General features: G+C 40.3%; 1 protein-coding gene across 3 annotated transcripts in view; it reads right to left on the reverse strand.

Moving 5' to 3' along the window:
* Window positions 1-221: 221 nt before the first annotated feature.
* Window positions 222-15,809, reverse strand: part of MPPED2 (metallophosphoesterase domain containing 2) — a 104,037-nt gene continuing 88,449 nt past the window's right edge. For all 3 annotated transcript variants that reach the window (XM_085062994.1, XM_085062996.1, XM_085062995.1), the window contains 3 exons: window positions 7,105-7,220; window positions 4,266-4,379; window positions 222-1,658 (listed from right to left, as the gene is read on the reverse strand). In XM_085062994.1, the coding sequence (XP_084919120.1) occupies window positions 1,540-1,658; window positions 4,266-4,379; window positions 7,105-7,220 (349 nt within the window). In that variant the 3' untranslated portion in view covers window positions 222-1,539. The remainder of the gene's footprint in view (window positions 1,659-4,265; window positions 4,380-7,104; window positions 7,221-15,809) is intronic.

A 15,809-nucleotide genomic window follows, 5' to 3' on the forward strand; every position in this document is an offset into this window, starting at 1 on the left:
ACCTCAAGACAAAATCCCTTCTGTCTAGAAGGAATGGAGAGATGGATGGCAGACGAAAGGAAGGGAAAATCTGAGCACTTTATCGACCCACCTGACATCTGATGAATGGTCTGCAATAGAAATTTACTGAGAAACAAAAAACTTCTTACTTACCTTTATCATCACTCCCCAAAATCGTTCAGGCCACAGAAAACCCACAAAAAAATCCCTTGAACAACACATTTAAAAATCTTGCAATTTTATTTGCATATAAAGGCCGCTAGATATAATATCACAATAAATTTGAAGAAACAACTGCTTTTCTAAATTCCATTAACAAGGTAACATAAAACAGAACAAAGCTCAATAGCATTTACAGTGGTGGAACAGAAATAACTATCTGCAACAATATTTTGTGCTAGTGAGATTGCATTTACACACAGTGCAAAATAAGAAAAAGGAAATAAAAAAGACAAGAAGAATATTTAAATATAAAGGACAACTAAGCCTTATTTTATTTAGGCTTGATTGTATCCATTTGACTCTATACATGCCTGAACTACAACAAAGATTTAACTCGGGCTCTTGAAGGCCTTGAGCACTTGGAAAAATGTGTCACATCCTTCATAATTTAGATGTGCTGTACAGCATAATTTTGCAGATGCTATACTGGCAATATTAAATCCTAGCTTAGTTATAATGCACAAAAAATACATATATATATAAATTCATATTTAAAAGGAGTCCGCATTTACAATTTTTTTTTTTTACTGCATGAAATACCTGCTCTTTGCAGCTTTCACCCCCAGTCTTTTAAAGCTAAAATAATTTAAAAAAAGAAACAACAGAAGGTAGATACCACATACAGGATGTGGCTATCTAGATCAGTCTTTATAAAGCAGGTAGAGACAAACAACTGAGAAGTCTATTCTCCCCTTGCTGCATTCTACCATGAATAGAAACAAGTTTAAGTACATGCACACATATCAAGAGGTAAATGGACCCCAAATCATTGTTTGTGCTACTAAAAAAATTGATACAAATGGAGATAAAAAGGTTACATTTAAACCTAGGGAAAAAGAAGACACTTAAAAAAACCCCGACAATAACATAAGTTGTGCAAATTTGGGTGTTTTTAAATGCTGCCTATTTTTTAGCTTATAATATAATATTAAAATAAGGTCTCTCACTTATTAAAAGAAAGCTTGGCTGTCCTTTTGAGAACACTATAACAATTTACAATGGCAAATTTATTGAAAAACAAAATTCATTTTACAAATTCACAATGCTTTATCAATTTAAAATGAATGCTGCATTTCCAAAAAGCACAACCTCTAACTTTTCTTCTTGTTTCTTTTGCACCAGCAATTTACAAATTAAGAAAAAAAACCAAAAAACAAAACCAACCCCAAACCCCCACCCCAAAACAAAAACCCCCACGGCTCCCCCAAAACCCCCCCTCACCCCTATTTTGAAATAAACACGTAACTGAATGTAAGTTTTGTCATTAGAAAATGGCAGTTTATAGACCTTGCCCAGTTCCAAATGTGCAGTAGTGCTTCAGGATCCCTGTGGGGTGGGCAGGTCGAAGATGATGGGAGGGTTGGTGGGCTGGAAGCTGACGGTGCACGTGGAGGCGTTGATGTAGGTGGTGTAGCCGTCGGTCATGATGCCATAGCCTGTGGGGACAGCGGGGCACACTCACTGCCAGGCCACTGCCCAGGCACTGCTGGGGGACCAGGGCTTTGCAACAAAACCCAATTAACCCCTTCAAAATCATACCAGCTCTTCAGAGCTGCCACGAAGGCTTGACTGGAAAAAATACTGCGTTTGAAATGAGAACGGGCGCTTTTGGGTTGTGTACAAACTGTTTTTCACCCTCTGGAAAATCCTCTGTTGCAAGTAGGTGTGGCAGAAACACAAACCACACATGTTCATTTTCTAATTACTTAATTAGTGAGCTATAGTTTGCATGCCTGTCATGTCTGTCAGAAGACCATTCAGAAACAAAAATTTAGGAGTACCTTTGGTTTAGCCTAAACAGCTCCTCTCTGGGCAATGACTTGTGCTAGCTCTCCTCATCCAGTTCCTCACCCTAGCACTGCCAAGCTGGTGCTCACACTGGCTCCTGAGACCTCAGGAACTCATCAGCAGATTAAAAATACACACATGCACATATTCAGGTTGCCCAGAAAAGCTGTGTCTGCCCCATCCCTGAAGTATTCACAGCCAGGCTGAATGGGGCTTGGAGCAACCTGGTCTAGTAGGAGGTGTCCCTGCCCATGGCACTGGGTTTGGAATGAGAAGATCCTTAAAGTCCCTTCCAATCCAAACCATTCTATCACTCTGTTATTTAACTTATACAGATATATACAAAAAATTTTATAGAAGTGTGTGTGTTTTCAGCTGACATCTACAAAAAGCAAACAAAGATTGAAAACATTTAGGAAGTATTTGGCCCCAGATGTACTAAAAAATAAGAACTGAAAAAAAAAAGCCCAAAGTTTCATGGAGGAAGAGAGCTTCCCATTGCAAACCCACAGAGGAAAACTGTTTTTCTTTTAAACCATTATGATACAGTACAGATCACTGCAGTCTGAAAGCTCAGATAAATACAGCTACCCACAGTGCCTATCACAAAGAACAATCACTTCAGAATTGCTGCACTGTCCACCTGTATTACTTTATTTATTTAGACTGGCAATTTTGATTTAGATCATCTCATGGTGGAAAAAACCTTGTTTGTGGTTGTTTTGCTTATCAACTAGGGAAAAAACCTGCATCACCAAAATGTGTGCATAGCCACTGTTGGTTCAAGGGAACGTAGCACATGTTATCTCAGCTGGAGTTGCATAAAAATTAATTCCATAGTAAGATAATGCTCTGTACATTTTACTACTCTTTCTTGTACTGAAAGAAGCCATTCTTATGTCTTCTGAGTAAGTATTAAAAAGGATTTTAACTTTTTGTTGGTGTTCCTGTAAGAATTTATCTGAATGTTCACCATTAGTATGTGCTGCCACCTTTCCTAGGAGATTTCAATGTAGCACATTGTTCCTTGGTGCTTTCTCATAATAATGGCCATTCAGACATCCTCCTCTCCCACCACTTAATGCTATTGCAACCAGAGGTTTCACCACGTAATGGGCCCACAAAGGCTGTAGACAATTTACACATTTTAGCTGGAAGTCTTGCTATATTCATTTATTTTTAATATGCAAGGACTAATATTTGTACAAAATACCCAGTTTCTTCCTGGGTGCATTAAAGGACTGTTATTTATGCCTCTATACATAAGGTCATGTCAGTATTCCCAGTATAAACTCTTTATTTACACATGCCAGGCATGCAAAATCGTTGTATGAAGTCACAAGGGCTTCAGAAAAACCAACACCACTAGCAGAGAATGCTGTCCTTTTTTAATTTTTCTTTTATGAAGTCCACGAAATCGTTAGGCCTATGGAGAATCTAGATAGAGACAATGGAGAAACCTCCAGGGGGGAGAATATAAAACATTTAATGTGTAATTTGGAGTTCTAGGGTCAGGAAGTCTTACACTCTCTCAGTGTTTGTCTCTCAGCCACATGAAAGCTACAAAATCATATTAAATATTTAAGTATCTCCAGAATGTATTTAATCTCTCAGTCTCTTCCACTGCCACAAACTGAGCTCATTGTTTCTGAAGCTTCACACTCTGCCTGTCCTGGCACTGACAGAGGGGGAATGTATCCTCTGAAACATGGGACTGCTGGAGGGTAACACACAGAGCACAGACTGCATTACAGGGTGCTTTCAGAAATGTATGCACAGTGAGTTCTGGCAGTGTCTCCTCCTGATGCCTGACTCAAGATGCCCTCCTTTCTGCTTCTCCTTATACCCTGAGGGAGGTGAGCAGAGACAGCAAGTTGTCTTCGCATTTTCTTTTTTTCTCTAGCACCTTTCTTAGCTCCTGTACTTGGAGTAATGGGGATAATTTTCATTTTGGCTTGCAAGTGTGGGGAATCTCATCTGTTTCTCTAACGAAGTGTGTCAAAATTTGAATTGCTTTCAAATAACCTGTATAGAACAACCTTTGCACAGTGAAAGATGTAGGTGGCTAAATGTAGCACACATTCCTGAAACAGTCTGCTTTAATTCTGGAATAAATTTACAAAGTGCTGCGCATGCAACCACTTCCCTGAACTCCCTCCCTGCTTTAATCCAATATGCCATTATCCATTGCAATACACCACCAAAATGTGCTCCTTGGAACGTGAGATGAAGCAGGGAGGAGTACTGCTGCTTACCTTCATGAATCCCACCAAAGACATGGAGTTTGGGCCTTACTCGCCTCTGCACTGTGTTCAACAGCTCCACACAACCCACTCTCTGCAGCTCCTTTGGAACCCAGTCTCGAAAACCTGCAGGCAAAATGCAATCAATACTATTAATTTTTTCTATTCAGGTAAGGTTTCACGTAGTCTTTCAGGAAGTCATAATTCACACAAGGTTTATTACATTATCTCTAGTCATAACCCCTCCATTAAGGCACACAATAGCTTTTAAGAAATGTTTCACTGTCACTTTTTCTTCCTTAAGATTTCCTCCCTCCATCTGCATTAATATTTTTCTGGATGTGATTTGTTTTTTTAAACTATAGGTTTAAACTCATCTTCCACCTTGAAACCCTGGGACATTTATTCCTGGCACTGCTGCAGATTTTTCTTCCCTTTCCCCTGGCTCTCAGAGCAGCCAGCTTCCCAAGCCAGCTATGTGGTTAGTCCAAAAATGAAACAGCTCAGGAAGAAGAGCTGCACAACTCAGTGCAGCTGCCACCCCAAAGATTTAAAATACAGGCTCCCGCAACTTCCAGAGGACCGTGGTCTGCAAGCATCAGGTTATTTCTGAGCCCACATCACCAACCTCAATCAAAGCAGCTCCAAACAAGCCAGTGCTAATGGACTACATTGCCACTTGGTCCTACGGATAACATGGATAAATGTACAAAAATCCACAGCAGTCCTTACAGGAGTCTGCTGCCTGGACTAGCAAGGAAAAGGATCAGCAGGGCAAGGTGAGCGAGGAGCAGTAAAAGGGAAATTAGGAGCCACGTCCAACTGTAGCACCATTCTAGTGACTTTTGCATAATTACAGCCTGTGCCAAGTTAATCCCAGGTAGCAAAAACATTCTGTGACATGAACTTGGCTAAATTTTAGAGGGAACAAAGAGTCCAGTTACAGCTCTGCCTCCCTTAATATTTCTTAATATTAATAAGTAAACAAGTTAACATTTATTTTAAAAGCAGTATTTTGTCAATATTATCATGCAGGCTGAGACCTAGAGCCCCTCATTTTAGGCACAGTACTAACACCTAATCTGTGTCTGTAGTTAAGATACAGTGCCAGCCTTTTGAAATTGAACTTCATTATCTCCATCAAACACAAAATTTAAGCACGCTTATTCAATTAAAGCACTCATTAGTGTCTGCAGAGTCACAGTATTTCTGTATGAACCCAATTCAGAGCAGATGGATGAACAACCCATTGAAAACAGCACCCATGGAACATTATAAACACGCTTGCGGGGTTTTTCTGCTTCTTGGGGAAAATGAAGCCATGGAGAGAGTGCTATTCGAGGCCCTGGTTTGCAATATCTGCTGGCTCTGCTGGCAGGGGATGCTGTGTCACTGCTCTAACACAGCAGCATGCTGGCAGCTCCAGGAAGGTTAAACGGAATTTGCTGATCATCTTACAACATTCTCTAGTATTAAAAAACTAACCAGAATATAAAAGGAGCAGTAAGTACACTGGTCAAAAACTTTCTGGACTTTTTTTTCCTAGCTTTGCTTAGACAGCTGACTCTTAACTTAATTGTGGTACAAAACAGAAGCATGCATTAATTCCTGACTCCACAGTCACCAAGAAGCTCTATGAGAGCACAGAGCCAGCCTGGGAGCACTTTAAATGCTGCTTTATAATGGCACCATGCAATTCCGAGAAGATTTTACTAAATTCACTACCACAAATACAGTAAGTGGCTGTGATCCAGTGACTTCCTGTGGTTGTTGATCTGACCCCCCTGGATTGCAAGAGCTCACTAAAACCCTGACAAAATCAGTCTACTCACACTAAGGTTAATGAAGAAACTGCCACACTTCTTCATTATGATAGGTTGTATTTATAAAAGGCTCAGTTGTTGTAAACCCATATTTATAAAAGATGTGCAGTTGTTGTAAACCCAATGAAAATACATAAAATACAGTCCCAGACTGCTTGCTGCTTGTGTCTTAAAGAAAAGCAGTAAATAATGTGCTGCTACATTGTGGGACACAGGATGGAGAAGGGATAGCAGGACTTTCCAAATGGTTTTAGTGTGGGCTTTAATGGCCTCAGATGTGCCAAAACTGAGTACTCCTGCCTCTGCTGATAGAGTGTCCTTGTGTCTTTTTGAGACTATCAGAACTTAGTTTAGATCTTAAGAGTTAAAATGGAGATCAGTGATGACTCATATTGACAAGACAAGCAAAATTCAACGAAATGAGAAACTTTAGCTACCTAATGAAGAAACAAATTATGCATTCATAGGCTGGTGCTCACCTGTCATTAGATCAAGTAAGGAACAATTATCTAAGAACATAATTTCATTCCTTCACAAATTTTTTATAAGCCAATTAATACCTTTAAAACTATTCTTACACATTCTAAGTTTACAAGGACGTTATCAAGGAGAATATGTGACTACAAAGTTCTAAACTCTTGACTGCTACTCTCAAACCTTAAAATAACATGACACTGTAGTGAGAAAAGGTTTCAGAAGTTTTAGTCAATCTCTAAAAAATCATATGGGATTGGAAGCTGTTTGTCAGATGAATACTATTCTAAAATAAAATGTCAAATTATAATGGTTATGGAGTCAGATATTTGATCTTCCCTAGCTTGAATTCCATAAAAAATTCAAGTTTTTAATGAAAACTCAACAGTTCAGCTAAGGCTAATTATAAGTTTCCACATCTTTCAAAAAGGTTTTTAAACCATAGTTTTGAGTTTGGGTACAATTACAGTATAGTTTATAGCATTATTAGTTTTGCTTATTTTGAAAGTGAAATTCTCATGCAAAAAATCACACAGAACTTTTGTTTCACTTACCAAGGGGAGGTCCATGTGTCATTAGTATATCAATTCCCTCAGGAATAAGGTTCCACTTGTCTAGCAAAGACTGACCTCTGGGTAGATTAAAGCCCCATCCATTAAACCATGGTGTCCTTTGGGGAAAATAAGACAAACTGCATCAGTGTAAAATAAAAATCTCTTCCAGTCTCCATTTTTTTTCTGAACTAAAACAATTTCTGTGCTTCAGAGATTACTTGCAGACAGCCTTTTTAAAGGGAATGCCTCTAAAACACACTGATTCAAATACATACATATGTTAAAGTATACATCTGAATTTAGATTAATGTCTGATGTTATTTTTGTACTTCAAGAGTATTCAGCCCTGAGGGCATTTACTCACTAGAGAGAAAGGAAAAAACATTAAAATAACACAGCATAAATCTAAAGCTTTTTATCAAAGTTTGGGGATGTTCAAACATAACTCCTTATGTATGTTAACTACCAAAACAACAACAACAAAAAATTTTGGAGGGAAAAATGAATTTCTCCCACTCCAGGGCAGCAGTAACAGTTCAACAGGATGCACGACGTGGCAGCTAAAATCACCATCTGTGCTACGGAATTTCACTGAACTCAAACTTGCTACTTTTAGCACTTTTAATACCAGAACATTGTCACTTAACTTGGTTTGGAACTCCTCAGCCTCCTAGAGACCTCCATCACACAGTGTTTAGCCTCACAGTGGCTTTTTGAAGAGATCTTATAATTTAAAATTCATTTAGTATTTCTTAAGGAAAACGGATACTTTCAGTGTTTTCTACCATAGCACAGCCTTGTTCTGAGGCACTGGTTTATCCAACAAGCCAAGCTGGTAGCAATGACAAGTACACTTTCTAGGAGTACTATTTCAATGTAAAACAGACAAAATGAGTAACTTTGATACAGGTGTATCATAATAAAGCCTTTCCTTATCAGATAGGTGCACAAAGCAATTGTTCTGAAGAGATACTGGAACATTTACACTTGTTACTAACAATCTTTTCTACAGCTCTTAGTATGGTACTGATTTTAAGAGCTTTCATCCATGGGTGTGTTTCCTAGAGCTCAGGCAACAATTCTAGACTGTGTTTTCTAGGTAGGATATTCCTGTCCTAGCCCTAGTCACGTTTATGAAAGTTCAAGCTACTCCTTAAGTCTTCTATGTACTGCAGTTCTGAAAACAGAAAACAAAAATCAGGGGCAAAAAACAACCACAAACCAACCTTAAGAACACCCATACCTGTTAAAACCAGAGATCATTAGAGACCTATGTAACGTGATTATGTAATCTGCCTCCTCTACCCGCTAAATTATTCATTTTTCCAGCCTCAAATATGCATTTAAGTGGGAATGTCCTGCTAAGATTACGCCTCTAATTTTTTTTTTTTTTTTTTTTATAATTAAAGCATTTTGTTTTCCTGAGACAATAATTTGGCCAATGAGGATTATATCCAGTTCCATGGATGGTCTGCATTCCTGACATTCGGCAGTATGGAAAAACAGCAGGCGCTGCTAATATAGGGGCAGGAAGGTCACTGGTGCCTTTGAAACAAATAATAGACATATCCCATGTAGTCCTGCTGAATAATACTTAAACTACACACACACAGGAACTCATTCAAGCCAGCAGACTTCCTGAATGAACACTAACAAAAGATAGGAAAATTAGAGTTAGTCAAACATTTTATGTGAGCTGTGGGTTCCTCATGTGCTCAGCCATGAAGCTTCACCTCTCACAGCTGCCTTACTCTGCACCCACTGAAGCACCTAAAAACCTTCTTGGGTTGTAAAGTAAGGTCGGTGCTCCTCATAGGAGGCTGGTATGCAGCTGAATTAAAACTGAAGGTTGTGTCTTGGCTTTAACTAAACCACAGGAATTTCTGCCTTTCTAGGATTGGCCTTCCTGAAACATGTATCTAAATTTCCTTTCCGGTAACATTCCTAGGTTTTAACCTATCAAGATTATTGTAACCTTCAAGGCTGCAGTCAGAAGTTAAAATACCGTTCGGCTAAACATTCATTGCTTTAAACAAACAAACACACAGAGCTTAGGTCAAACTCTTCACTGTCAATTAATGATTCTTTCCCCACTTGCATTTCTCCTGCAGATAAGACTGTAGTTATTACAACATAGTTAAACCTGAAACACGAAACCACATCTGTGATTGCTCTGGAGCTCTTTGGAGACTACGACCACAGAAAAACCTGGATTTGTCTGCAGGATTTTTATTTTATTTTCTCCTGAAGCACTGTAGAAAGAGGAGGAGGGGAACCTGAGCTCAGATATATTCCTCATTCACCAACCTCCGTAATTAGCTGTGACTAACAGGCGCCACATGGGAATCCACTTGCAAGAAAACTTTTGAGAAACCTTCCTCATTATGCAGCATGTGCACAATAAAAGATGGTCAAGTACTTATTTAATATACTAAAGATTTTCATACAAAATGGATAAATCAAAGAGAAGAGCTGGCTGGACTGGAAGAACACCTGGATTACAGATTTAGGCTTCAGGCATTTAAAACACGAAACAGGGCATATTCCCTGACAGCACTGCACCCTGGCCAGGTTCAGAAAGCCAAGCACATGTTCAGAACACCACCAAGAACCAAAACAGCTGTATGGCACGGGCTCAGGTTTAGGTGAGATCACAAGGAAGGTGCCCTGAGGTTTGCTGTGTTGCAGTGAAGATGAGATGGGGTTGATGTGCTGTGAATCCCATGAGCAGACAGTGCACGGCTGGTTATCCAGCAAACTTTAAATGCAGGCAGCAAGGATAAAGCCTGCACTGTAGGTAGGTAGCATCCTATCAAGGGGTATCAGGGATATTTTACTCCTCTTACTGCCTTTTTTGCATACATAAGAGTTAAATACAGCCACTCTCAACTTCTAAATAATTTAGAAAAAAAAAGTTGTGCACAGAGTTAGGTGCCTTCTGCAACATACTGTCAAGCTGACTACTTACTATTAGAAAACACTTTCTAGCTAGGAAGAAATGTAGATAACGAACTTTGGCTACATCATCATGGTTTAACCCTAGCTGGCAACAAAGCACCCCCTGTGAGATGGGAAAATCAGAAGAGTAAAAGCATACATACCCACTTGTGGTAAGCTGCAATCAAGTGCAAATAATTAATAAAGGCTATGTAGTCATTAGCAGCAATATTTCAGATCTGACCTATTTCTTTTTTCTATGGATCTCTAAGTAAAAGATTTCAGTTAATTCCTAAAACTTTAAGTCTAGCTGGCAAGAGCAGGAATCTATCGGCTGTTGAATAATGCCACAAGGGAGGCATAGATGGAAAACCCCCAGGGAGTGGTAATGAGAGATTACAAATGATTTTGTCATTTTACGTTCGATGGACCAGAACACGTCCCCACAGCGATGCTTGGTGTGTCAGCCCATGTGCAGGAGAACCTAATTGAGCCTCTGCTCGTCAGAGCCACGCCACACTTCACAGCATCCCTCACATGCCATCAAACCAGCACCGTAATTCCTGATCCCCGGCTCACCTGACAGCTCAGCCCTCGCCTGACTGCAAAGCTTCCTCATTGTTTAGGGAGAGAGGCTATGCTGGCACCAGATGTGACACAGGGAATATCCTCATGAAAGGCAAACACCTGGCCCATCCTTACTCTCCTCGGTTCTTCATTTCTACACAGGAATCCCCACAGATCCCCCTCCACCTGGCATGTTGGAAGCTGTATTTTCTTCAATTAAAAGAATGCTTAGGCAGGAGGCTGGAAATTACCTTCACACCTTGTGCTGCAAGAGATGCAGACATTACTTGACATAATGCCAGGAAGGAGGGAATGTTAAGCTTCCCAACAAGACTCATCCTCCTTTTACAGGTGCATTGGGAGAACCCCTGGACAGGACACACAAATCCATCTGCTTTTCACAGCTGAGGGCTGCACCTTCAGCAGGTGATCAGATCTCCCCTTCTCCCAAGTAAGCACTGTACAGCTTTATTATTTTACTAATACATTAAAAAACCTCAAAACAATCTCAAATCAACCCACAACAAAAGCACAGTGATGGAACATCATTGCATGACACAAATTCACAGCTGCTCCTCAGTGCATCCACCTCAGAAGCAACACTTTCACATGACACAACATGAGACAAAAGGCCACAGCCAAGTTCATCCAGGTAACACAGAAATGTCAACTCCTTCTGGAACTTTAACACTTTTAAAGGATGGTAACTCCTACAACCTACTTTCACCTCTTCTCTGGCTCATGAATTTAATTACCTGATCCTCAGAGTTCAACTCAAAAGGTAAATGTACAATGAGACCTTCTAGATTTAGATTTTTCTCTTAACTCCACCAGTAAATCCATTTATTTCAATAGATATTTCTAAACAGGATTAGAAAAAATATATTATCTCATGGGTCTTTAATCCCAAGTATTCATTCATCTTTAAGGCTACCCAGTCTTTTAGAAGAGCTTCAATTTTATCCCTAATCCAATGAATAAAGTGCACAGGAGGCAAAAATCGCAGTCTGTCTCCTTCCACAGGATGACAGCCGAGGGAGTGTCTATAAGACATCACAGCTGGAAACACTTCCACACAACCAGTAACAATAACAAAATGCTCTCTATTTTTATCAGCATTCAAACTGAACACACAGACCTGGCTCAGGAGGGAGCGAGACAGTTCCAGCAGCAGAACAAGAATGGTGGGACAGGACATGGATGTGCACTGCTGGACTAGTTTAGCTGCAGGACTGTACTGCAAACACACCCCCAAGCTGTCTGTTCCAGTGCAGGGCAAAAGCTGCGGCTGTGCAGGGGAGCAGCAGAGCCCAAACCGCAGAGGGGGGGAAACACTGACTTTTGTGCAGGAGAAGGAAAGGCTTTCAGTGCCCTCCCTGGCCCTGAAGGCACTCAGGCGTTTGCCAGGGCTGAGCTGCTGTGACTTACTCCATGCACAGAGCCTTCCCACCGGGAATACAGGGACAGGCACAAGGGCAGGGAGGAGAGCCTGTGTGATCACAGGACTGAGCAGGGCAAGTGCACAATGGATTGAGGAAGCACATTTTACAACAGATTCTGCACAGGTTCTGAAACTCGCCTTCGGTGCCACAAAAGTACTTTTTTTGGTTAAGCTCCTTTTTATAGTGAAGATTCAAATGCTTTTTCCTGATGTAACAACCACCAGGAAATGGTAAAGGCTAAATTGTTTCCTAAATGTGCTCATTATATGCAGTGTTGTGACATCAGTAAGAGGCACAGCCTGGGGGCTCGAGCTGAATGTCATTCCCACTAGCACTTACCTGCTGTGCCTCAGTGTCCCATTAAGAGAGTGAGAATAATAATATACAACTGCAAGAAGCATCACAGAGCCTGGTTCCTTGGGATTTTGCTTACCCTGCATCTTTAAACAGCTGAAGCTCTCACAAAAGTGAATTATCAGTGCTGCAATTATGTTAGCCATGTTACTGTATGTACCTCCTTATTACCAACCTGCATATGTCGGGATGTCTCTAAAACATAGTTCTGCTATTATTACAATGTTAGAAAAACCCGAAACCTCAACAGCTGCTGGTTGTTTTGATCAGTTTTATTTTACAGTTTTTCTCTCCCTCTCAGCTTACAGACCATAACCTCTAAATACTGGTTTTCTAAATGACAAAACATTTGAGAAGCACAACCCCCCACAATCCACCATGTTTGGAGGGAAAGAGCCCAGGCTTTTTCCCTAGGAAAACAGTGTCCTTCACAATGAGAAGCTGCAGAATCACCTCACCACCCAGTGTGACCTGGCATACTCCCTGCACCAAGTCCTTTTCAATTTCTACCTCAAACTGTACAAACTGGTCAGTGCAGGTTTTAGTTTAAAGTCCTGACAGAGATTCATGCCTGGATCTGTGAGAGCTATGAAAGGAAAGAAAAATCCAGGACCTTTACTGCTGCCATACATCATGTTCCACGGATGTGCTGATCTGGACCAGACTGTCACATAAAACAGGAACAGGACAGGAGCAAGTGCAGCTTCAGCCATCCATACAGCTGGAAAATGGTACATGGAAAGAATTCCCTCCTGCATCTCTCCTCTCCCAGTATCTGCTCATCTCTGCCCTTGCTGCCTCCAGGCTGCCCCAGCTGTTACTGACAGGTAATTGAGCTCTGGTCCCCAAATCTAAAGCCTGCTGCCTCTGTGGATACTTTTCACTTATTTCTGTTCTCCAATGGTCCACACCAACCCCTGGCATCTTCTGTGCTGTGTCTGGAATGGTTAGTGATCCTTTTTGGCACAGGATTGTCCATTCAGTTCACACATTTTGTGTTAACAATGCCAGAACACCACAGAAAGTATTTTAGAAAACTCATCTGCAGGGAAGATGTGTTTTAACACAAAGAAAGCCAAAAGAAATGTAGTAAAAAACCCCATAAAAATACCCCAGGGTTAAAGAAACTTGGGAGCAAAGGAGCAGACAGGCAGAGGTTGAAGCACCAGTAATGTCACAGAGGATCACAAGACACTGAGGACAGCAGGATGCAGAGCACAGGGCTCCCAGAGGACAGGGGTAAAGAACACACAGTGAAGCAGAGGAGGGGACACCACCAGGAAGCCAGTGGATACTGGAAAGGAGAGGAAAGGAGTAGATTAATTTCTCAAGTTTATGATCCAGACAACCTTTGCTTAAGTATCTGAATTGCTCATCAAAGAGGAAATTTCCTCCAAACCTTCTGAGGCTTTCCAATCCCTAACTGTATTGCAATTATTTTATTTAGGGCTTGACTTAATGAGATCTGGGAGATATTTTAATATCCCAAAAATATGAAAATAATTCAAACTTGACTCAAGGGCTAATTTCATTCTACTTTTAAAAAGAACAGAATTACAAAGGCCTACTAATGGAAGCAAGCATTAGACTGGTCTGAGTTAGGACCAGTCCCAAATGGATCCATACATTAAGTACACTGTGTTCCCCCACACAGCAGTGGAAGCATCTATGGAGTACCATCCTGGACTGACTTGTAGAACTGCTTTCATTCTAGAGTGAGCACATTCACCCCTTCATTCCCAGACTGCAGGGTACATGCATCCTTGAAGTGCCAAAGGATGCTGCAGGACTGACAAGAACTTGAATGCCTCATGTTCTTATGGTAAAACTTTGTGGGCTTCATAGAAACACAGGGAATCCTAGAATATCTGTCTAAAAGAAGGAACTCTCTGGTCCTGAAGCTCACCACAACATAAATTGAATGTCTGTTCTGAGGGACATACCAGGGGAAAAGACGAAACAAAAGGAAAAAAAGAAAATAGCTGTCTGAAATTTTGGTTCAATTTCTCAACAACTGTGCATGTTAAAGAATGATGCTTGGATGTTTGATTTCTCATAGTAAACGTGATCATAATATGCTTAGTTGTACCACATCTTAAATTAATTTTCTACATTCATCTTATTATCTGTGCAGGAAATATAAATTGACAAAGCTTCCACCTCAGGTCAGTCTGGAAGAGGCTTTTACTAGCAGCCTTGCTCCTGTGATGACAACATACATTAAAGTAGAGCAAAAAAAAAAAAAAAGCGGGGACCTCTCCCCCAACACACACTCAATGGTGCATATTTTCAATCCACTGGGGCAGTCTGTGTGTTTGGCATGTAAAAAAGCAAAATCTGAACAGGTCTAATGACATCCAGTAGTTTCTGTTGAATATTTTATGTATTTGTAAAGGCAACATTTGGAAAATATTAACAGAAAGATGTCTGCCTTTAGAACAAATAAGCTACATTTCAGTGAATTATGGAAGAAATGTCATCAGATATAAGTTAGTATAACAAATAAAACACTCTAAAGTAGGTATGTCAACCTGCCCTATAAGTGAATTTGGTTCTTGCTCCTAAGAAAACAGTCTCTAGATATTTAATTATTTGGAATGCTCCTTAAAACAGAATTCTTTAGCTTTGATAGAATCTCTGTAGTTCCTCCAAAAGGCTCTGCAGGTCAGCAGATGTGATAGGTTGTTCATTAATTAATGCCACAGACCAGAGGAGTTCCAGATACATGTTTTTGTGTAATGTTTCAGCACCTCTATATATGTTTATATCTGCAGCCTGTACTGCTCCTAATATAAGTAACATTTAATGCTCTTGCAGGCCCTATCCATTTGAATCCCGATTAAAAAATCAGGGAGAAACCCTAGGAGAAACCCTACTTCCAACAGGCCAGGGAACAAAACCTAGTCAAAGATAATGGAGTAAAAGCAGTAGAGGGGCTACCTGAAAAGAAGTCACTTTTCTCACTCTGCTGTTCTCTAGAGATAATCCTCTGAAAATAAGAGACTTGCTGTGTTATGCTTCAGGAATATCTACTAGATACCAGCTCTGCTTAGAGCCACCTTTAGAATACAACCCTTCACCAGAACCCAATTTCTCACAGCAGAACTATGGTTAGTACACAGCTAAAATATTCTGAGTTACAAAGCCTCTCAAAGAGTACACTTAAATCAGAGACAAATTTTGCTCTTGTTCTTGCATTGCTTTAGAGCTTTCCATATAACACACCATGTGCTATGTGCTCTGGCACTTAACATCAAGAAGAAAAGGGTTTGGGTCCTTGTGCCTTTATGTTCGGGAAGTCTTAGTTGCCCATGCTTTTCCTGTTCTAATATCCAGAGTTAACAAACCAGTTTGTTGTTTCTGAAAAATAAATTTAAAACGTCAGCCCAAAGTAACACACTAAGC

Source organism: Lichenostomus cassidix, chromosome 5, assembly GCF_008360975.1.
Source record: "Lichenostomus cassidix isolate B80296 chromosome 5, HeHo_3.0, whole genome shotgun sequence".
Lineage (NCBI taxonomy): Eukaryota > Metazoa > Chordata > Aves > Passeriformes > Meliphagidae > Lichenostomus > Lichenostomus cassidix.